We start from the raw sequence: 24,101 nt of genomic DNA, 5'->3' as shown, positions 1-24,101 counted from the left end.
TGTCGCCTGTTGATATTAACTTTATAATAGGCTTTTTTAAATCTCAAGGAACTAATAATAATTGCTAGAAGCAGAAAGTAACTCCAGCGATAAGATTTTTAAATGTGTTTCTATTTAAGTTCATGACAAAACTCCCATCGAATTAATTTGAAATTATATAAAATACATGAAAACTAATTTTTACCAGTGCATACAGATAGAATTAAAATGTAAGATCTTGTTTTAACATCCTTGTTTCCTGTACAACAGCTATTCCAGGCAGAGATGTTCAGCCGCCAGCAGATTTTACATTCAATTATCTCTGATGGGCAGCACCTCCTAGAACAAGGACAGGTGGATGACAGGTAGCTGTTCCTGTGTTGTTGCTGCTGCTGGTTATGTGAAGTAATACTTAGACTATTGGGGGACTTCCAAACAGAGAAGGTAGCAGATGTCAGTGTTCAGATCATGTTCTTCTGAGGCAGAAGTTACTATCACTGTGGCTAAGTTTCTAATTAGCCAGTTCTTAAATAAGACAGTGTTCTTTAGGATGCTGTGGGGTATGTGAATGTGTGAATGCATTTGGGAATACAACAGCCTTGAGGCTGCTTCTCTAACAAAGATTTGTCTTGTATTATCAAGCATGTTACATATATGTCTATTTTGATGTACTTTCAAAATGTCACTTTTGCCAAAGGAGCCCGCAGTGACAGATTTAGTGAGTTACACTTGATTTATGCCACCTGGAGATTTGCCTCTACCAAGAGGATTCCTTACTGCCATTTAAGAACACCTGTAGCCTAAATGTGAAGGAATAGGAATTCATCGCTGTCTGAGATTTTATTTTAAACACTTGTGATCAAATGAATGAAAAACTGCTTCACACTTGTGCATATGCATTGACTTCGCTAAAGGTATCATGGTCCTAATAGAAGATGAACTGTTTATTGGGATTTGAGAATTCTGTTAATGCTGTGTATATCTTATGTCTGCTCTGAGCTCGGTAGTAAATCTGGGGGTGAATTGTGAAATGTCCATGATTTACTATGAATTTGGCTAATCCAAACTGGTAAAACCTGCGGGTTTTCTTTATATATTTCTGGGGAGAAAGTAGAAGTTTTGTGTGTTAAAGGTCTGGGTTTTTTAAGGTCTCAGTAATTGGAGCTCTTTGATTCTCCCAATACATGAAGTGTGAAGTTCTCATCCTCAGTCAGCTATCATGAGTCTTCAGTTCTTTTCTCCTTGTGTTTCATAATTGACAGCCAGAAAACATCTTCCCTTTCCCTTCAGTTTATTTCATTAAACAAATAGATCAAAATATGAAGGTTACTATGTATTTTTATTTATTTATCTATTTATAATAGGGATGAATTTAATCTGAAGCTGACTCTTCTAAGTAATCAATGGCAAGGAGTAATTCGCCGGGCACAGCAGAGGAGGGGGATCATTGACAGCCAGATACATCAGTGGCAACGCTATAGGGAGATGGCAGAGAAGCTGCGCAAGTGGCTGGTGGAAATACCCTGTCAGCCAGTGAGTGGGCTGGGCAATGTTCCCATCCCATTGCAGCAAGCCAGAGCACTGCTGGATGAAGTGCAGGTATGTCCAGTGTGTTTGAAGAAAGAGAAACAAATCCCCACCCTTTTTACAGCCTTCATCATTTAAAACATTGTTAAAAATATATTAGATTCAGACATCTGCTTTGCAGAAAGCAATATTGGATATTAGGTCTTCTTTGGAACTGGCATAGCCTCAGAAGCAGCAGTATGATGGAAACGAAGTTGAAGTTCATAAAGAACATGCAACAGAGAACTTACTCGGCCCTCTTTCTCAAGCCTTGTTTGCTTCTGGTTTTGCTTTGTAGCTAACATCACACTGAAACTGTGCTGAAAAAAACAACGTCCTGTTTGAGGAATGTATTCTAGCTAACAAAAAAGGACACCTTGAGTGTCCATCTTCATGTGAGCTTAATAGTATCTATTTAGCAGCTTGTGTCTTCAAGCCTTTGGGATGGAAGATACATATAGTAATAAACCTTATAAGCATAACAGGCTCTAGGAGGAACTATTTCTCTTTAAGAGCAATGGAGATATTGATATTAATGAGGAGAAGCAAGTCTTTAATGTCCTTGGAGAAATTTTCTAAAGGTCTAATGCAGTAAATGACTGTGAAAAGATGAGGGTAAAGCATTTGGGCAGTAACTCATGCTTAAGCCAAGGTATGCAATCAAATAAAGTATGGGCTTGAGAATGAATTATATTGAATTGTTAATTGTAATTAAGAAGAAAAAGCTGACAGAAAACTGTTGATATTTTCAGCTTAAAGAGAAAGTTCTCCTAAGACAGCAAGGGAGTTATATCCTCACTGTGGAAGCTGGGAAGCAACTGCTGCTCTCTGCTGACAGTGAAGCTGAGGCAGCCCTGCAGACAGAACTTACCGAAATTCAGGAGCGCTGGAAGATAGCTAGCACCCAACTGGAGCAACAAAAGAAACAGCTTGCTTCACTACTGAAAGTAAGTGTGTGATTTCTTCTGTACATCTTCAGCAAGTTCATGGTTTCTCACTGTGTATCCTGTTGAAGAAAAGCATTCTCAAGAGATAAGCACAAATACAGAAATTGCATATACGCTACATGAGCTTGCGATTTCATTTCACCACCTCTGAAACTAGGAGTGGTAGTACTTCACAGTAGACTTGTATGTTGTTGATGTCTCTTAATTGGTATTTCCAGAACACTGCCAATAAAGGATATTACTACCAGTCCTATTTTCAACATATAGAAAAATGTATTTTATTTTGCACAATGCTGGTTAATTTTTATACATGCTGTACTGAAAATTAGACCTGCCTTATTCCCTTTACATGCCAATGTCAAGATCCATCTAGGAATGTCATAGTCTGTGTTTCCTTCCAGTGTCTTGAGTATTTGCTAGTTTAAATAAACTTCAGTGATCTTGGAGAAGGGACACTTGAACTTTATTTTGTTATAAGCAGTGTCCAAAATGCCTGTTAACCTCACTTTAAGTACTGAAGATGATAGGCTGGAATTTAAATTTGGTCTGTCTGTTTTTCCCTTTTACTCATTCTAGGGAGGATAATGAAAATTGGAATTGTGTGTATTAATAGAATAAAGAAAGTGCTTTTAGAAAGGTTTCAGAGATCTAATAGAATTACAGAATTACAGACACTTTAGTTTTGTTTGGAAGTAGCAAGAAGCAAAGCAGTGCAAGAAAATGAAATATTATTTTGGAAAAGTTCAGATAAGTAAATTTTTCTTCCTCTTTCAAGCCTTGTTCATCATACCTCAGCTTCTAGTGGGGGAATTATGTCAGGAAATTTTAGTCATGAAAGCTGTTATCTGGGGAGACTAAAGGTTCTGTGGTATTTTGTCTCAGTGAAAATATGGAACTTAATGCTTGACAGTGAGGAAGTAGGGAAATTGCCATGCAAATTGCATAAATCATCTCATAAATATCAAGCCTTCATTACATTAAGCTATCGTGTTCTTAAATACATGACTTTTTAGTGGTCTTCTAACCAAATGGGAAGCACAAGCGTATATTCTGGAAGAGTATGTGTTGCATTAAGAACATCAAAGGCTATTGTCATGTAAGGTCATATTACTAAGGAGAGAAGAAAGAAGACACTAAAGAGAAGAGTTTTTTGTAAGACCTGTTGTTTGTAATTCTCCATCCTGAAGATGATCATGAAATACTGGCATAGATTGAAAAAAAAATGGCAGGAGAGAAATACAAAGGCAGTGTTAGAAGGAGAATATCTTGAAACAGAAGACTAAGAGAAACAAGGTCCATATTTTCTGGTATCACACAACTGGCATTCTTTATGGGTTGACTGGCTTATTAGACATCTTTCTGTCTGTGACTACCTTTTTAATAGGCTTTAACAAGCAAGTGAGGCAGGTAAAACCATACTGTCGCATGATGATTGGTATGGTTTGATTACATTGGACACATTTAAAATTTTGGAAAGTATATAAACACTAAAGCTCGGGGTAGCTGCTAGAATCATAATTTAAAGGAGGTACTACAGGTTCTTCAATCGACCTGAATTTGCAGTATCCCCAACAACTTTTTTTCCCTGGAGATTAATGCACCTGAATGGAGCTTTTGTCAAAGAACAATGGCATGTTTAATACAAACATTCAAGAAAGGAAGTGGAAAATAATTTTGTCAGGGAGAGGCTTTTCTGAAAGGATGGAGTTGAATCTAGACAATGTTGTAATAACAGGGGCTTTGGCTTGTGTATTTCTACTAGCAGAGACCTACACACAAAAAATTTGACACAGTTGTACACATAACTCAAGCTCTGAGACTATGAGTGTTATTTAGAGGGGGATTTCAGGACATGTTATTAGTATGAAAAAGTTTTCACTGTTCAGTGGTTAATTAGGCAAATCAACTGACATAAGTATAATCCAGATCTGAATTGAAGTCTAATAAACATTCTGCCTTCAGGACTGGGAAGAATCTGAAAAGGGCATCGGAGACTCCCTGGAGAAGCTAAGATCATTCAAAAAAAAGCTTTCTCAACCTTTGCCAGAACACCATGATGAATTGCATGCAGAGCAGATTCGTTGCAAGGTAAACCACTTATTCTGTGTTGATTGTTGTCTCATCTTTGTTTGCCTTTGTGCAGTAAGCTCTTCCATTGTTAATAGGCTTCACACTACTGACTATGCAAACCAGTCAGACATCCCTATGACAAGAAACTATCCATGTAACATTTGGACAGCATAATACCTGAGTGATCTCACTATAATGCAATTCCTGCAGGGTAAATACAGATCTGATCAAAGTGAGTCAGAACAAGGTCTGAAAAGTACTGTAGAAGTGCTAAATAGTGGTTTGTTTTTATTCTAGAAATTCTAATTTCAAATTTAAACTCATGGTATCTAAACTGTTGGTTTAGTGCTTTTTATTTGAGGTGAGATTACTGTGGGGGATCTTAGATAACACTTCTGTGCAGTATTCTTTGCAGTATTCTTTGCAGTTTAAAAATGGATTACAACTTGAAAATATTTTCAGCACAGAGAAGTCCAAACCAATACTTGGAATTCTCAAATACCTTTGAACTTTAGAGAGATTTGAGTAATATATTAGTTTGTGACTACTTGTTACAAGGCTGACATAACATTCTCTATTGGGGAGTTACCTCTCATAACTCTGAAAATATTTGTACATATGCAGTTGGTGGGTTTTTTTCAAACAGGGCTGAAACAGTCTGCTTGAAATGGTGGGTCTGCTCAGATATGACTTAAATTCAGTAGGATATCAATGCTTGTCTTCATGCTTCATCAACAGATTCAGATTTTTATTTGTTAGCAAACTGGTCTGTTTTAACTTGTGCACTTCTTTTAAGGAGTTAGAGAATGCTGTTGAAGGATGGACAGATGACCTTGCACACCTCTCTCTGCTGAAGGAGACCCTGTCTATATATATCAGCGCAGATGATATCTCAATCCTTAGTGAGCGCATAGACCTTCTACACAGACAGTGGGAGGAGCTGTGCCACCAGGCAAGTATAGTACTGAGCACTGATGCAGGCTACAAAAGTGTTGGGAGAAAAATTGAATGCAAGTGGCAGCTTTAGAAAAGATGCATGTAGGCACACTCAGATTCAAAACTGAACTCATGCTGAATCAGGGAAAACATCAGTTGAAATGCTTCCTTTAGTTATTGCTAGTGTTTCTAGATCTCTTGAACTTTGTCGTGGCCATATTTAAGCAGTGCTGACAAACCAACAAAAAAGTCATACTGTGTGCTGTGGGACTGTGGCATGGCTGCCTGGGGGAAACACAGAAGTAATACAGTTTACTGTGCTTTGGTGGAGGAGCTGTGCTCAGAAAGGATGTCCCCTCCCTGTTCAACATTACTGTATTGTACCTTCAGTTATACTGATAGCTTCTGCTGCTTCAGACATTGGAGTCTGCATTTCTCTTAGTCTGAGGGTGACTTGCTTAGCTGCAAAATGAGCTGAAGAGTATCGTTTGATTTTTCAGGTACGTCGTGCTATTAGTGTGTTGGTTGCCTCCATTTTGCACTTAGAAATCCAGGTAGTGGAGTCTCCCTCACCCAGCTTCTCAGATTATCCTAAAGTTATTTCTGTAGTTCAGTAAAGATTGCAGTCTGGATATATCGGGGCTAACTTTGAAGTAGTTACCTCATGTAAGGTACCTGTGAAGGCTTCATAAACACCCCCAAAGTAGGGAAAATCCTTCACAGTTAACAGCACAGAACTTGTAATGGGTTAGTTGCATTTGAATGAACTGATGTAGGTACATCTAAACCACAGTAGAGTCAGTGAGTGTATGCTTATGGTAAAGAAGGGAGACAAGTAAAGAAATTTTTTCTTAGTTTTCTGCATACTGAATGTTTCAGGATGTAACCTAGTGCAACACTTTGTTCAACCGTTGCTTATTTCCGGAAAGCTACCATCAAGTTTAGAACCGCAAAAAGGAAATCTGAGATCATGTGTATGCCCCTGTTAAACCTAACACGGTAGTTAAAGAATACATCACTTTTGTTTATGAAAGAGCAGATGCAGGCTTCGTCTTCTCAGCTGAAAGGCTGATACAAAGTCAGAAACAACGCAGATTACAATGGGGAAGAAGTAAGTAGTTGTACAAATGTCTGAAACTGGAGAGATGACTTTGCTGCTCACCCTTTGCTGCTATTTTGATTTCAATGCCCGTCTTTGTCTATTACTATTCATAGACTGAGATGGTACCACTGCTATAGCAATTTCTTAAACATAGAAATGTTTTCCTTCCTCCTCTATTAACTGCAGCATTTGCCTGTTAGATATTTTATGCCTATTCTCTCCTGTCAGGGCACACCTCAGTCCTTTGGAGCCTCTCAAGGTGTCATGCCCATTCAGGAGAAATTAAATGAGAGTATTGGAACTCAAGTAGAAAATTGCTTAGCAAAATATAGTGTGTCTTTGATTTTGTGATTGTACTTACAAATCATGCTCATGCACGAATCACACAGTCTTTTGGAGTTTGGCCTATGCTATGTATATATCTATTTTTTTCCTTTGGTCAAGCATTTGTGTCTTCCTCTTGGTTTAATATCTTAGAGGAAAAAGAAACCATTAATGTACTTTATAACATTTTATAAGTGACCAAAATTGTAAGAAAATTTATTTTTTATCTTCTAATGAAAACTTTGGGTTAGAGACATAAAACAGGATATTGACAGGCTACTGGGCATAACGCTTGAATGCCTCTCTCAATGCATAGGATGTAGCTACCCGGAAACCTGAGATTAACGCTTACCTCTAAACTCACAGAGAGTCACACAAAGTTTTTGCAGTACAACTCCAGTTTGTTTTACTGGCAAATAAGTGGCTGGAACACTTTTGCAGAGCCAGAGGTGTTCACATTGAGGCACAAAGTGTTTCAAGCATTTCTTAAATACATTCACTATTTTGTTGTTATTTACTCTCCGCAAATGTTTTAAGGTCTCCTTACGTCGACAACAAGTTAGTGAAAGACTGAATGAGTGGGCTGTCTTCAGTGAGAAGAACAAGGAGCTCTGTGAGTGGTTGACACAAATGGAAAGTAAGGTTTCTCAAAATGGCGACATCCTCATAGAAGAAATGATTGAGAAACTTAAAAAGGTATAGTGCAGTGTGTGTACGCTTACATACTGTTCTTTAACTGCTTATTTGTTTTGTGTTGCAAAGAGGATACTGAATTAGCTGAAATTGAGGTTTTTACCTTACACTGATGTTTATAAGTTTTGGTAAGACTCTGTGTTTGTGTTTTTCTCTTGCTATGCAGCGTTTTCCTGTCTTTCTTGAGGTATGACCTCCCAGGATACCAGAAAATTAAGTGAATGCAAAGTCAAAGGCATCTGAATGGTTTAGTAAATGTCCAATCAGAATTGCCTGTAATGAGTTTAGCTATAGCAGATATATTTATAGAAGGCCTTGTGTTTTGTTTTTATTTTTTCATTCTTCTACTAAAGTTTTTTGTGGTTGTACATCTAATATTTAAGAGATTGTCTCCCCACTGTACCAATCACCAAAACAACAAATTTCACTCATATTTTTGTATGGTTCCTTTAGTAGTGTAGAGCAGAGAGTATTCAGAATAACCCTGACTTCTGGATTACTCTTTACTGTCCAGGATTATCAAGAGGAAATTGCTGTAGCCCAGAAGAACAAAATCCAACTCCAGCAAATGGGAGAGCGACTTGCTAAAGCCAGCCATGAGAGTAAGGCATCAGAGATAGAGTACAAACTTGGCAAGATCAATGACAGGTGGCAACATCTTCTAGATCTTATTGCAGCCAGGTAAAACAATTGTTTTGTTTCTAAATGCTACGTGAGACAAATTAATATGCTGCATATCATGAATTTAATATCTTTTTCCTGTCTGCCTTTTCATCATTAAATGTGAAATGAGTTTATTCTTAACCACCAACACATTTCTGTGAAATTCACCTTCCTGTTTTACTTTACAGTACCTGACGTAATTTCTTCAGGAAGAGTCAATTCAAAACATTACCTGCTAGAATGACATAGGATTGGTAGCAGTCAGATTTTAGTGAGCCTTGCTCCAGTACCATCTTACTCCAGATGAGTGCTTAAAACTGGGTGCAAATGTAGTTTTTCTAAAAAATTCTTGGCAGAGGAATCAAAACAGTGCATTTGTAGATTTGTAGTTTTGGATTTTGAGAAGAGCCATTCCAAAACTAAGTCTTAGTTTTTCTGCCTGCTTATTTTTTCAATGATAGAGAAAAGTAACTGCAGGTAGATGTACAAATATTGGGCCGAAAGATTGTTTTTACTCAAGGTCAAAAATATAACAGTAATTTTCATAACTTAAAGAAGCACAGGATGGTTGTTTGATATGTGGAGAAACTGGTTTATTTGTTTCAATACTTTCTGTTGAGTCATGCTACAGCCTTCCTCCCATTACCGGCAGTGATTTTGTTACAATTTTGCACAAAATGTGTACGTATTTTATATTTTACACTTCTGTGATATAAGGACATATGAATTAGAATACTTTGGTCCTGTTACCAACAAAAGGGTTTGTTTAGTTTCATCATCTCTTTTCATCCATTCTTTTTTCATATGGTTTTACTGCATTCCTGCTCTGAAATCTGTAAGCATGGGAGCAGTAAATTTTATGTAAGCAGAAGCATTCTGGTGGCTCCATCTCCTTTTATAGTGGTTCATTTTAAAGTAACGAGCACTATATTTCTCACAGAACAATTAAGTCAGGAAGTGGTGCATTACGGTCGAGGAGCCTGCTGATTTCAGAGGATGTGATACATCAGCAGTTGTTGAATATAATGTACAATTGCCGTGTTTTTGTGTTTGTCTTTTAAAACACCTACTCAGACAAATATTCAAATACTACGTTCAGGAAGTTTCTAGTGAAAAACAGTTGCATTCAGAAACTGTAAAACACATCCTTAAAAGATCTGTATTGTCTATTCAGTATTGGAGGTTAGTGTCCTCTATAGGGACGGGTAAGGGTTCAAGAATTCTGTATCATTCTTGGGGTGGGGAGATATAAACTGCAATATTACAAATTTAAACTTTCTCATTCTGTTATCATGAAGCAGGATGTCAAGTCCTAGTTCTAAACTAATTTATGTAAAATATTTATTTACTTTTATTTCCAGATCATTTCAACTTAGCCTTCTCAACTAACATATTCAGCACTATTGTATGCAATTAAATGTATAACCCTTTCCATTCCAGTGCTTACTGAAAGGAAAAAAACTCAGCAAATTTGAACATTGCATTGATGAAGTTGAGAAATAAATAGTGGAGAGGTTTGATGCTAGATTGTGGAACTTTTGCTAGGTCAGCTGTAGCTTAGGCTGAGAGCAGTTCAAGCCCAATTGATTAACGTATGTACAAAGTACTTGTATTGGTGTTGAATTCCCACTGGACAAAAGGTTTTGCATCCCCCAAGATAATTTTTAGCAGGCTCCAGAGGCTCTCTAGAATATGTTGTTATATATTGGGGTGTGTTCCTGTTATGATATTTTGGAGTTTGGAATGTATCATATACCATGATTTTCATTGCACTCAGCTTGTAAATGCAAATTAATTGTTCTGGTGTTGAGAATAAAATACATCTCTTCATATTCTGGATCCCTGACAGCATTAATAAATTATTAGAGCCTGCATGCTTTTCTGCAAAGCTACAGTCATCCCTTGCCTGGAGCATTTTTCTTAGTGGTTTGTTTCCTACAGCTGTGAATGAATAAAAAGTGCTCTACTAAAATGCTTTAGTAATATAGTATGGCAATATGCATCCAGTCTGAATCTTTACCTGTTGATTTTATTTGTGCAGCGGAACTTCTCCATTCACCTGTAAATACTCTTTCATTCTTTCTCACATTCTATTTCCTTATCCACTTTTTTTAATTGCCTTTCCATTATGAAGAGGTCTGCAACTGCAGAAGAGACAGCTACAGAAAGGTAGCAGTGTCTCTGCATCAGAGGCTTCGGTTTCTGTCCTTCTAGAACATTTTCATACTTTCAGATTAATTTTTCTGATATGTCAGCCCAGTGCAAAAAACGTTACAGATGTTTACAGCCAGGAAGCAGTGCTATTGCTGCAACTGCTCAGGCTTTGCAAAGGCTTTGTTGTATGTGTTTTCATCCCTTCCCCTAGCACTCACAGTCCACATTCCTGGAGATAAGTCTGGCACATGTTGATGAATGCAAGTTTTATTTAGAAACATGACCACTTGTCACCATTCAGTCTCATGTTATCAAGCAAGGGCTGCTAACAGTTGTTTGGCATGCAACATTTTCTGTACAGTACTCACCAGCAAAGAGAAGTGTGTCCCCTTTCCTCCCCCCGCCCAAAGCACGGTGTTTGCAGACTTTTGGAGTGGAAGTTCTTCTGTTTTAATGCTGGAAAATTTCATGGTGGTGGCAGAGGACTTGCATGCTGTGAGGATGGCGGAGGACGGCAGTGTGGATTCAGATCTCCCAGACTGTAATTGTGATATCACAAGGCAGGAAGCTATTTTTGTTTGCTTTTGATTGATACGGTTCTTTCTGAAGTCTTGGCTTGCTATATCTAATTGAAATATTGATATGTAGAAATCACTATCTTAACTAGAAATTACAGTTTGCTGCTCAGTGTAAAAATAGTTGACAGTGATAACAGCACACTTTGCTTTACAGCTAGTACTTTTGGATCCCAGAATAATTTTTTGTTACTGATGCAGACTTAGAACTAGTAAAAGCTCTTAGCTGTCTGAAAGAAACTGTAGACTGTTTTTACTGCTGTTTTTAAATACAAGAGCATGTACACACATGAGAGAAAGAAGACTTTGTATTTGTCTGCTCACTGTTAGTGTCATCAAAGGGGCATGGCTACAAGTGAAAGGCAGAGAAGGAGAGAGGCTGTAAAGAAAGTATTTCAGACTTAACTTACTGAAGCTGGTCTGTCCTGTACATATTAATGACTGTTTTGTAACTGCATATAATACTTGAACTCAGCCTACATCATCTTGGATTTTTGATTCAGCTGCTCTTTTTCCCTCTTTACATTATCTTTTCTAGAAGTTTTGGGGTTGTTCAGTGTTCTAGAAATTTACTCTTTGAAAGGGGAAACTGTGATCTGAAGAGCAAATATAACTGGCAGTACTAGTGTCCTGGTACGCAGTAGTACTGTGCTTTGGACAAGAAATCTTTTTTAATCATAAAAAGGTTATTTTAAACCTGATTTTTTTAAAAACCGATTTTAATACTATAATGCGTGTGTTTCACTATTTCATACAGTGTTTCTTGAAACTTCGTCTCCAGTTCCAAGTAGATTTAAAAAAAAAAAAAAACTTTTCTGCTTTCTACTGGCTTTGTACAGACTTAGCTAACATGCTCTTACTGACTTCTTTTGTGTTGCTTTTAAAGTTTAATATTAGTAACCAGCTGTCTAAATGACTAATGCAGTAGCTATGAGTTCTATATGATGCATTGTTTTGTGTTCCTGTTTAGGTTTAAGCGGAATCTAAGGCTGTCTAATTTAGGACTAGTTGAATTAAAGGTACTTGTGCTTAATTTCAGCTCCCAGTTGTTCTCCCACTGCCTTTTCTTAATATAAAATAGACATTTTAAAGTTATTACTTGCTTGGGGAAACCAAGATGCAGTAATTGAAACACTAAAACAGAAGCATCATAAGCCCATTCAAATTTTCAGATGAGTTTTCATCAGTAAACCATAAAAACAAACAATTGAATTCTGCAGTATTTTCCTTTCTGAGAGTCTTAAGTATTTGTAAAGTGCAGCAAGACTGATATGTGTGCGTGTGTGTGTGTTATATAAAAAACAGCCTTTAAAAAAAACATGTCATGGGTCCAACCCTTTGATTTCAGTGTGGAATTTTCATTATCAAGGAGAGCAGTTATTTCAAGTCTCTTGCAGTAACAGCCATAGTGCTGCAACAAAGACACGAGTTGATTATTGGAATAATTAACTATTTAAACATAATCTTGTAAATGAAATCTCAAAAGGTCAAAATTACAGTTGGCTAGGGATTCCACATACTCATATGGTTTATAATTCGACCTTTGTCTCTAAGCAGACATTATTTGTACACAGGCACAATATTAAGTGAGGTGAAGTCCATAGGCATCTTGCCTTCTAAAATTTAGAAGGAAAACTCTTAGACATGATGGATAACATCTATTATTTGTTCACAGATATGTTTTCAGAGTAGCTAGAGACACAACACTGTATTGCAGTTCAGTAAAAAGAAGTAAGCACAACATACTCCCAGAAACACTTCTTTATTTGCTTCTATTTGTACGGTGGGCAAGGAACCTGTTATGTTAGACTCAGTATAAAAAAAGAACAGTGTTAACAGTAAATGTAGCAGGGGGCAGGAAGGTAGTTGTCCCTTTTTTTTTCTTTTTTTTTTTTTTTTTTTTTTAGCTTCTGGAGTTCAGGTGCAGGGAATTGCAACAGTTTGGCGGGAAGGCAAGTTTAGCAGTAGGTTTTGGTTTTGGTTGGAGTGTTCTTTTTAGTATGTTGTGCTTTTTATCTTTTTCTCTCTTGGGTAACTTAGGTCATGTGGCTGAAAATAGCTCTATTTGGGCTGGAGTTGTTTTTCGCTTTCACAGGGATATATTTCCATGAAGTCTGCCTGAGGCAAAGAGGGCACCTTCTAACTAACAGGCCCTTTATCAAGTGTTGCAGGCAAAAAGTAAATAAAATCCAGCACAGAAGTTAGGGTACTATACAATTGCAAACAAGAAAAGCCTGGTCCACAGCTTGGGCTTGCAAATGATAGAGTGACATTGCTGCTACATAGGGCTGACATGACTCATTGTTCCCTTTCCCATTCCAGCATTCCTGAAAAGGATCAGCAGCATCCAGTCTTGAAAATCTAAGCAGAAAATGGGCAGGATTTCTTTCACTCCTCTTAATTAATGTCAGAGACTGAAAAGCTGTATGTGAGTTCCAGAAGAGTGATAACCAACCTTCTTGCTCACCCTATGAGCAAATTTTGATTGGTCCAAACCCACAAAGCACTCTATGTACAACCATAGGTGACGAGGAGATGGTGCCCCCAGACATTGGTTGTTCTCATAGTATCTCTCCAAGGCTAAACATATAGCCATGTTTTGGGATAACCTGATCATAGGCACTAGGGCAGTCTTTCAGTAGGATTGTGTTGACTTCAGTCCCTTCATAGCCAGATTTTCAATTACACAGATTTTTTTAAGTTACCAAGATTTTTTTTCAGCTCGCAACCCTGCAGCTGTTGGTCACGAGACTCTGCCAAAAGAGATGCATTCAAACTGTTCTTAAGCGTGTTTGGTGCTAAAGAGCCACAGTGTGATCTAAAGAGAGGGCTAGACAGAGACAAAAATTTGAACTATTTAAGTTTTTTAAGTTGACATTAAGATCTCTGTATTTCTTTTTGGTAAGAAAAGGACACCCATATTAGACTCTTAATGGTCAGCTGCACCTACTGTTTTAAATATGGAAACAACTGATAAATTTGATGGTTAGTGTTATGGAAAAACTGAGAATTGCTATGTTCGAATTACAGGATTGTCAGGTAGTGTTTTGTTTGTTCGATGAATCTGGCAATCTTCTATATTTCAACCTGATTTAGTCAGTCTATTCCCAGCTGCCCTCATGTCTTAAAGCTTTCTGATACTGAACACTTAGGTGGAAGAACAATAGAAGCGTAAAAGAGAATGTTACTCAAAATTGTTTGTGGTACTACATAAATGGAAAAAAAAAAAAGCTTAGAAACAATTTCAGAATCCACTAATGTATGTTATGTAACATGGGGATAGGAAGGAAGGAATAAGGACGGTATTACTGACAGACATTTTTGCAGTTGAAACAGGCTGAAGGAAAAAAATTTGAGAGAGGATGAAGGTTTAGTCAAATTTTCCTCACTCTCTAAGCTTAATGTTCCCTTGAATAAAAAAAAAAAAAAAAACCACTATTTAATTTTTCCTGGCCATTGCTGTTGCTGGGTCAGGGTCTCAAGAAAAATACTACCATGTAACCATGCAGGAATTTTCACTAAGTTTTCAGCTGGATTTCTCTCTCTAAAACTTATTTATTTGAGGACAGGTCTTCACACTGGAACAGGTTGCACAGAGAGGAATGTTTCCCTACCCCTGAAAACATTCAAGGCCAGGTTGGATGGGGCTCTGAGTAACCTGATCTAGTTGAAGATGTCCCTGCTCATTGCAGGGGGGTTGCACTAGATGACCTTTAAAGGTCCCTTCAAATCCAAACCATTCTATGATATTTAGTTCAATGTTTAGAAATCACTGGGATGAAAAAGACCTATTCACTCAATGCACTCCACCACCACTACTGGTTAAATGGATAAGTTATTTGTAGTCTAATAAGAACTTTTGTCATCTATTGGTCAAATGCACAGCTAAATTACTTAAATTGTTTTGGAGTTTTGATGTGTGCAACTTCATTTTAAAAAAAAAGCTTTCCTTTCTTAACAAATATGTGACTCAAGTGATAAAGGTACAGAAGCCTTGAAAATGTTGTCTAGCATTAGTAAGCCTTTAATTTTTCTTAACCGGAACCTATGAATGCAGTATACTATAATGCAGTATACTGTATTTGCACATATAGTATACTTCTGTTACATAATAAAGGAAGACTTCAGAACAGAACTTGCTATCTAAGTTAAATTTCTCTGAAAACTTCCTGAAACAGATGCTGTGGAAATTCTCCTTCAGGGTGTACTTATGCTGCTCTTTCTCTCTCTTTACAGGGTAAAGAAGTTGAAGGAGACCCTCGTTGCAGTGCAGCAGCTGGATAAAAACATGAGTAGCCTGAGATCTTGGCTTGCCCACATTGAGTCAGAGCTGTCCAAACCTATCGTCTATGAAACTTGTGACTCTGAGGAGATACAAAGGAAGCTAAATGAGCAGCAGGTAAAATACAACACATTTATCAGGTGCATGATGACATGGGGAGAACCAAAGTAGAGTGTCCTTGAGCTGCCCATACCCAGTTCAATGCTGAGAGGGCATGAGGCAAAGAACTGTTTAAATATCAAGGCAAATGGTACTTACTGTGTCACCTGTAGAGCCTTCTGCTGGCTTTGACATCGAATCCACCAGGAGCTGATTGACCTTTCTGAGAAAGGTAAGGCACCAAGAGATGTAACCTGAACAAGTTATTGCAATTGTTTTTCCTTTGGGATTTGTGGTTTTTGTTTGTTTGAATTGTCTGTTCCCAGAAGCAAAACTGGCACCTATTAGACCTTGCAAATTTTGCACATGCTTGAAAATTACTATTTTTAGCAACCTTTCTAACTCAGTTTTATTTTGCAGCCTGTTTGAGAGTCACTTTGCATGCAACGATGCATGAGCTATACATGTGAAGTTAAAATTGATTGGTTTATAGCACACAAAGCCTTTATGCAGCTCTAGAACAAAATAGTCAACACTGAAACGGGCAGAAAAATGTTAAGTCAACCAGGTTTGGGTATTAAAACTAATGTTACTCCTAAGAAGATTTACTATACTTTCTCTTTCCTGTTCTACTTCACTGCCCAGTGCCGTTTTACTTAGAAGCACATTGCTGGGGAGGACTGTTGTTCTGTTGTGTTCCTGTTGGTTATTTATTGGCAAAAATACCTTTCTGGTGTCTCACTGGAGATGAGTTAGATGCTCTCCTGATTTCTTTCTCCAGAGGAGAAATGCATGGGAAGAGGAGTGCCAGAATGTTCGGGGGATAATTAATTTATGAACTATACAAACTGGCATTTTGCTCTTTAGAGCTGAGTGTGGGACTGAGACCCAAGAAACCCCTCAGAGCTTTTGCTGGCTTCCCAGCTGATTTGTTACATGGCTGTGCAGAACTGCTTATTAATATTCTATATGTAATTTACATAGGGATAATAATTTATAACACACAAGTGTCACTAATGAGTGGTGTTTCTGAGACACTAAAGTGCTGGGCAGGGCTGAACATTGCTATCAACAAAGTGGATACTTGAGATTTTTTACTAACATCCCTGTGCAGGCATTCCACAGTTTGTTACAACCACTTCTTAGGAAACTTATTCTGGGCACAGAGACCCGTGTATCTCTGCCTTGATGATGATTTGATCTGATGACACTGCAATCCATGGTTATAATAACAATTAAAAAAACCTCACCCACCTTCAATGTATGGTAACCAGTATTTTTATTAGTCAGAGCCTATATCACTACCCACTGCATCTCAGAAGGCCAGTACGTTGAACATCTCAAGTATTTCATCCCTCTTTTTTCTTCTGTTAGTGATCTTATGTTATTTTCCACGTTTGATGTTCCACTGAGGTCATGTTATCTTCCCTGCTCATACCGCTAACAGTTGTTCATATACAGTTAGGTTAAAAATATTGCACTGTGAAAGAGAAGGTGTAAATTTCATTTCTGTAACTCCGTTATCTGCTTCTCAGCATCTACTTCAGCCAAGAATTCAGCCAGCTTTGCAGATTTCTTGTCTCTGTAGTGAAATTAATGATACCATTCAAGCTGGATATCCTGGGGAAGGTAGGGTAACTTCACTGCAGTATTTTCCTAGGGTTGCAACCTGCATTTCAAGGATTACTTGTTTACTTTCTCAATCTGCTACCACTTGAAATGTGGAAAAAATAATGCTTGCTCCTGTGTTGGTAAAGGAAAAAAAGGCTCTATGTGGGTGACAGCAGTGCATAATGATGCTCCTTTGTGAACTAACCCAAAGGCTAAATGTTCTCTGATAAACAGAAAATTTTAAAATCTGGGAAAGAAATATAAGGCTATGGAGAGCAAACAGTGTATACATTGCTTGTAGAAAGGTTCTGTAGGTGAATAATAAAGTTTAATTCTTAGGAATCCTCAGGACCACCAACTGTCAGTTCTTACTACTGCTCTACTCCAAAACAGCAGGGAGGAGGTTGTGTTACCTGAACTTCCTTAACGTCAAGTCTCATAACTGTCTGGAGTATGTGTTACATAAAACATTGCATCTGTTTACTCCACACTTATATAACATTTCAGGATGGGTAGAAAGAAGAATAAGCACTTGGACATCATGATGAAAGAGTATTTTCCGGGCAAGTAAAAGTGAAAGGGCCAGCACTGAGGAAGAAAACATTGTGATTTTCCACTTGATGGTCTCATGTAGATGTTCACAAAATAGCCTTCTGTTTCATAAATGAGAAGAGGAATTGCCTAATTGAGTCCAACCCCAATTACTACAAACAACCAAATCAGATGGGAGATACAAGTTGACCATGCTTCGTTTCAAGTTTGCTGAGGTTTTCAGATTCTACATTTAGATCTCATTTCCTGCTGGAATGCATTTTCAGAACATCATATAGCTAGTTATAAGAAAGGTCCTCTAGTTAGACCTTAAATGATGTAGACACAATATGTTGACACTATATTTCTCTTTGCAAGTTATAGTTTACTTCACTAGCAAAATTATAGAGCAGTTTATCTCTACTCTTCCTCAAGCTCCCAAATTCTTGTTATCCTAAATAAAATTCCACATCTCTAATTGTCCTGATTGTTCTTTTCTTCATCTGAATCAGAAGTGAACATAGTATTCTAGATGCAATATATCACTTTTTGGTGTAGTATTCTCAATGTGATATATCACTTCTCAGTGTAGTCACATTAGAACTTCTTTGTCGCTATTGGAGTTATGTTGCATTGGCTTTATTACTGTCTATCCTGATTTTTCCATCTAATATTCTGATGATTCATTACAAATGTAGGCAGAAGTCAAGCAGGGTTTATTTTCTTTGCACTGATCCATCAGCAATAATCAATTACTTTTGTGGCTTGTCTTAACTTGAACCTGTAGTTCAAAACTGAAGTTGAAACATTGCTTCAAGATGAAATATTATCATCAGTGTAGAACAAGCCATTGTAACCAAGACACCGACAGGAAAAATAATACTGATCACATATAATAAGTGCTAAGACAGTGTAAGTGCATTTTCTTTAGCTGTCCTGAATTTTCCATATCCAGTGAAAATGCTATAGATTTGGAAATTTGAAATAAGAAAAATCTTCTACTAAGATGCAGTGTTCAACATGTGCTGCTGCTCATATCGATGTCAAATATGCCACTTCGCTGCTAGCTTACCTGGGGAAGAGTAGGTTCACAAAGGGTACCTCCATAAAACCCTTGCAGTAAATAAGAACGTATTTTCTTGTCACACTTTTACTAACTTCTGCTTTACATTCTCTGTGATAATGGGAAAGGTCTGGTAATAATTTCACCATTTAGCAGTGATGTTGGTTAAATATATGTGATAGATGCTCAGCTGAGCATGCAGAGCTCTGGCAGTTTGTCCCAGGTGATGATTTGGTGTTCATAGTCCCTGGGACAGCTGTGCATGCTGCCAGGTTCTCCTGGCCTCATTGATAACATTACAACACTACTTGCGCAGATGCAGTCTCTTAATAGGTATTCACTGGATGTTTTTCTCCTGTTTGCAAGCTTTTTTTTTTTTTTTTTTTTTTTTATAAGTAGAAGAGAAATGCATTTGTATTTATGCATGTTTTGCAATTTCTCTGAAGAATTCATTTCTTCACCTGCAGGAACTACAGAGGGACATAGAGAAACACAGCACTGGAGTGGCATCTGTTCTCAATCTGTGTGAAGTACTTCTTCATGACTGTGATGCTTGTGCCACAGAAGCAGAGTGTGACTCTATCCAGCAGGCTACACGCAATCTGGACAGAAGGTGGAGGAACATTTGTGCAATGTCAATGGAAAGGCGACTTAAGTAAGTCTAAAATGCCTACAAAGTAGTATTTCCTTCTATAGGTACAAATACAGGGTAGGATGTATGTTATAGGGTTACAGTACTGAAGAAAAGGGTGTAAGGGGTCAGATACACTGAATAAAATCCAATAGCTGTCATGCTGTGGGGAAAAAAAGGCATTTTGGATTGCATTTGTATGTGCCTTTATACAAGGTACAGATATCAGTTATCAGATTTTGCTCACAAGGATGTGATGGAATGATGTTGTATTTCCCATGCTTCATAGAAATGATGAGAGAGAAACTAGAGAAAGCTTAGATGGCAGTTGTGACTCCAAGAGATTTAGAAAACATGACCTAAAAGGGAGATTTGTAACAATTTTACTTTAGAACTACTGAGACTCATGAGGAAACTAATTATTGAATGGGTGGAATGTTATTCCAGGTGTTAGGGTTTTCGTTCACCTAATGTTCCTTAATAGTTTCCCTTATGTCTGATTTTGTTTATTTGGAAGTATTTTAGCACTGAACTCTCATCTGGAATCTCCTCATCTGCCCACATTAGCTTTGCTGAGCAAGTGTGGGCCATAGTGCCTGTGCATCTTGGGTGTGGTCTAGTTTACTGCACAGGCTTAGGCCATTCCTACACTGCATGCCATTGAGATCCAGAAGATTCATTGTTCTTTATTCCCATCTAGCACAGCATGGGTGATTTTGATAGCCATAATGATGTAGGCTAGATTGGGCCAATGGTATATACTCTGTGCTGACCAGTAATAAAATGTATTTAACTGTTTGAACTTCTGTATTTATGAAGATCTTTTATGTGTCTTTTTAAGTTATGAATCTGATTTCTCTGATGTTTACACAGTCATATCAAGAACTCTAGGTAAAGTTTATGGCTTTTCAAAATGCTGAATTGAACTTTATATGATCTTGGTTTTGTGGGATATTCTTAATGTGTTTAGTAAAGGTTTTCTTTATGCAAAAAAATAGTTGCTTTTAAGTTGTGCTGCTCTATATCCACAGATTGCTGACTTCAAGTAATTTTGTACTATTGTCATGGTAATTCTTGTATAGTGTGTATATATATATATATAAAAATACAGCTTATAAATTCTATCTTTGACACAGTCTGTCTTGAAAATACACAGAAAAAATACATACCTTTGTGTCCAGCAAATTAATTCTGAACTATTTTAAGTTAATGTGGAACAATGCATTGAACTCTATTTTACTTTCTTGCAATGTACACATTATGCTATTAGTAGATTTGTACCAGTAAGGTAACTGAACTATCAGTATTTAGGATCTGTATTGTACTAGAAACAGTTATTCATGTTAAAAAACAACTTCCTAGATGTCAAACTTCAGGTTGAACAACATATCATCAACAAAACATAAATTTGGCATGGATCAGGTCCTTATCAGACCTGCATATCTAAGATTTGAGAAAGATGTATTCCGTATGTAAAAACACATGAAGTTCTTCTGTAATACAACGTGTCCCAAAATAGATCTTGTTATTTTGAATCAAGTGGTGTTGAAGTTCTTGAGATTTTACAGTCTCAGTATTAAACCAATTTGATATCAGGATCAAGAGTCAGCCACTGTTTTTATATATTCAATTGAAGTCAAATTGGGGTTTTCTAAATGTTGGAATAACAACTTCCTTTTTTTTTTTTGATAAAAATATGTTTACAGTGTATGTTGAGAGATAGCATTTTACCACTCAGTGAATGCAAAAGTAAAACGTTCATGTCCCTTTGCAATGCAGAATAAGGACTGAGAACTTTAAAATACATGCTGCAACATCTTTAGCATTCTGTAAGAAAAAGTTCTGCAGTTGAAGGTAGTGTAGAATTTCTAATCTCTAAAATACTGGTTTAGGTACCTACACTGGGACTGTATTTCTGACATTATTTAGCATGTGCTCAGATTCTTAAGAGCTTCTATTGCATACTTATAACTTTCTTTTTATAGTGATTCCAAAATTAGATGCATTAAAAAAAAAAATGCCATCATCTTATTCTAGCTTGGTCTGGAATGAGCCAGCATTCCCTGTGGTCTGTTTATCAGCCTGGCTGTCTGAGTGAGATTAAGAGTCAGTTACTGTCTGGTGCACCGCTAGTTTGCTGTTGTAGATGATTAGTTGAAGTTCTGTAGGTCATCTGGCCTTCAGTTGGAGCATTCCCTAATTTTCCATTATCTACTGCAGAATTGAAGAGACGTGGCGGCTGTGGCAAAAGTTTTTGGATGACTACTCTAGATTTGAAGACTGGCTAAAAGCCTCTGAGAGGACAGCTGCTTTCCCGAGCTCCTCTGGTGTACTTTACACCATTGCTAAGGAAGAACTGAAGAAATTTGAGGTGATTTTATAATAGTCAAAATTTAATATCTACTGATCACATTACAGCATCCTTCTGGTTGTTCTTCCTTCCCATATACAAGTCACTCAGCAGAGACACTGTATTAATATAGCAGAGTTGATGATTTTGTAGATGCCTTCAGTGGCAGGTTTCTAGGATGAAAAAACAGTGGAACGTGGCAACTGAAAATGTTAATAAATCAATCTACTTTCATGTGGTGTTTGTTCACCAAAGTTAGATTTCTCACCTTTTTTATTTCTGCAACATTTTAATATGTCCAGTCAGTAGGTGCTCCAGAGCATTCATAAATCTCCCTTCACCAAGTATCTCTTCAAATGCATGCTGCATGTTTTAGATTTTGCTGTGATTTTATCCTTCCTCTTCTTTCTGTAACTCTCTGAAATCAGCCCTCTGAACTATTTTCCGGTTTCGTATAATGGACAATGTCCCCGTTTTCAATCCTTATACCTGAAACTCATGTTCATGCAAGTATTGTTATATGTTCACATGGTGTCCCCCTGTCTCATCCCACACTGTGGGTTACAAGGGGGGTGAACCTTTTGAATTCCCTGAGAGCCTGCATACCGGTTCAAGAGCCGGTCTCTGCTCGGCAGAGCTGCAGGGCAGGCAGAGTCACCACAATGACTCAGAGGAACAATTGTGCTGGTGACTTTATTAACTGACCACTTTAGTAAGTGAATGGAGACAATTTGGCAACAATCAACTGATAACCATCCGGGGAAGGAATAAAGGCACTTTGGCGATGAGACCTGTCAATGATCAACTGATCGCAATTCACCTCCTACCAAACTTATACACGTGAATATATGTAAGAAAGAGAGAGACAGAGCGGAAAGAGGAAAGAGAAAAGAGAGGAGGCGGGCATAGGGAAAGGGGAGTCACTACCCTTGGATCCCACGTTGTCACAGAATAGCCAGCTTGGTCCATCGGTGAGAGGTCAACAAAGACACATGTGGGGTATTGCCTTTATATAGTCTTTTTTACACATGCGCAGTAGGTTGTTCCAGAAGGTTCTCATTTTCTCTGGCTTGCACCTGTGCAGTTAGGCAACTTCTGTCTCTGGGCAACAACAGGAGGGAGGGGGAGAGAAACGGCCCACCACCCCACCTCCACAGAGCTCTCTCTGCTTTTACCCCACAGGGCATCCTCCTCGAGTTGTTTGAGACATCCTCTTTATAAACAGTTGCTTGTTTATGAACAGTTTGTGACACCCCCGTGACTTAAAAGTTAAGTGCATGCTTCAAAACTGACAAGCTGTCACTTCAGTCAACGGTTAAGAGCTTGTTACATAACTCCCTAGTGTCTACTACAATGTGATGGATGGCTTGTCTCATAATTACAATGGAGTGTATACCTGTGTGTAAAGCACACACACATGGTATGGCTAGTCACAGGTGAAAATCTTTTGCTCAGTTTCATATTTGCAAGGAGTATATCAAGATGAGAGAGAAAAATAATTCTGAAGAAAGAGAACAAATGGTTTAGGCAATTCTGTAAACAGTCAGGTGCTGCAAAGTATTTGCTGTGAAGAAATGTAAATTTTAAACAACGTCTAAGACCAGTTAATACTTTTTGGTTTAACAATTAATTCAAAAATTCTGAATGTACTGGCCAGGTTTTGTTGTTAAACACTGCCAGACTTCATTATGGTGAGGTAGGTGGCCATAGTATAAAAATGTTTGCTGGACACAAGTACTCTGTCTTAGACCTCCTTCCCATTGTCCCTTTATTCAGTGATCAGGATCTAAATCTCTTGTTTAATGAGTCTCTGTATGAGAATAGTACCAAAAGTATCTTGGCTGTCTTTGATTTTTACAGCTGATCTGACTTTGCCCAAAGTCTGTTTCATTGAACCTCAGCCTTTATGGTGACCTTTCCTCTCCTGCAGAGTTGCGGAAATTTTACTGTCTACAGAATGTCAGCAGGAACTAGCTGTGAAGAGAACAGTTTAGCAGCCTCTCCAGAAACCTACTTTCCCTGGGGTTTGGTTCTTTCTCTTTTTTTCTTCTTTTTTTTTTTTTTTTTTTTTTTTTCCTGAGCACCTAGCTTTTTCACCTGCCAAAAAGCAAGAACGCCAGCAACAAAAGTTGCGGTGTTCAAATTCAGCAGAATTCAGCAGCTTCACTGTGAAGTTGGTATAAAGTCAGCCACATATACATACTAATTGAAGCAGGTTTCTGCTTTAACTAGACATTTTTTTCTAATTTTTCCCCCCTATATCTGCAGTTGAATTTGACACACACACACCCACACACACCCCCCCCAAAAAAAGCAAGTAACAAAACAAACAAACAAAAGCTCAGCAGACCATGTAAGAACTTTTCAGTTCCTGAGCACAGAGGTCAGAGATGGCTCTCACTGACTTCACCGTGCAAAATCAAACTCCTTCCTCTGCAATACTTTATGGAGAAGTGAAAAGAGGTTACAGCAAGGAACACAACAGAGGAATTCTTGTGCAGCTGAGCTGAAAAAATGGAAGACAC

At 37.7% G+C, this 24,101-nt stretch overlaps 1 protein-coding gene across 17 annotated transcripts in view; it reads left to right on the top strand.

Moving 5' to 3' along the window:
• SYNE1 (spectrin repeat containing nuclear envelope protein 1) overlaps positions 1 to 24,101 on the top strand; it is a 322,087-nt gene that overhangs the window by 273,987 nt on the left and 23,999 nt on the right. For 16 of the 17 annotated variants that reach the window (XM_074818773.1, XM_074818787.1, XM_074818786.1 and 13 more), the window contains 10 exons: positions 250 to 344; positions 1,344 to 1,578; positions 2,298 to 2,492; positions 4,455 to 4,580; positions 5,359 to 5,514; positions 7,462 to 7,620; positions 8,132 to 8,298; positions 15,246 to 15,408; positions 19,063 to 19,250; positions 21,447 to 21,597. In XM_074818773.1, the coding sequence (XP_074674874.1) occupies positions 250 to 344; positions 1,344 to 1,578; positions 2,298 to 2,492; positions 4,455 to 4,580; positions 5,359 to 5,514; positions 7,462 to 7,620; positions 8,132 to 8,298; positions 15,246 to 15,408; positions 19,063 to 19,250; positions 21,447 to 21,597 (1,635 nt within the window). Of the gene's footprint in view, positions 1 to 249; positions 345 to 1,343; positions 1,579 to 2,297; positions 2,493 to 4,454; positions 4,581 to 5,358; positions 5,515 to 7,461; positions 7,621 to 8,131; positions 8,299 to 10,846; positions 11,005 to 15,243; positions 15,409 to 19,062; positions 19,251 to 21,446; positions 21,598 to 24,101 lie in introns of those variants that run through there. The other variant, XM_074818788.1, reaches the window with a different exon arrangement.

The sequence above is a fragment of the Strix aluco genome, chromosome 3 (assembly GCF_031877795.1).
Source record: "Strix aluco isolate bStrAlu1 chromosome 3, bStrAlu1.hap1, whole genome shotgun sequence".
Lineage (NCBI taxonomy): Eukaryota > Metazoa > Chordata > Aves > Strigiformes > Strigidae > Strix > Strix aluco.
This window is presented reverse-complemented; position numbering and strand designations above follow the sequence as displayed.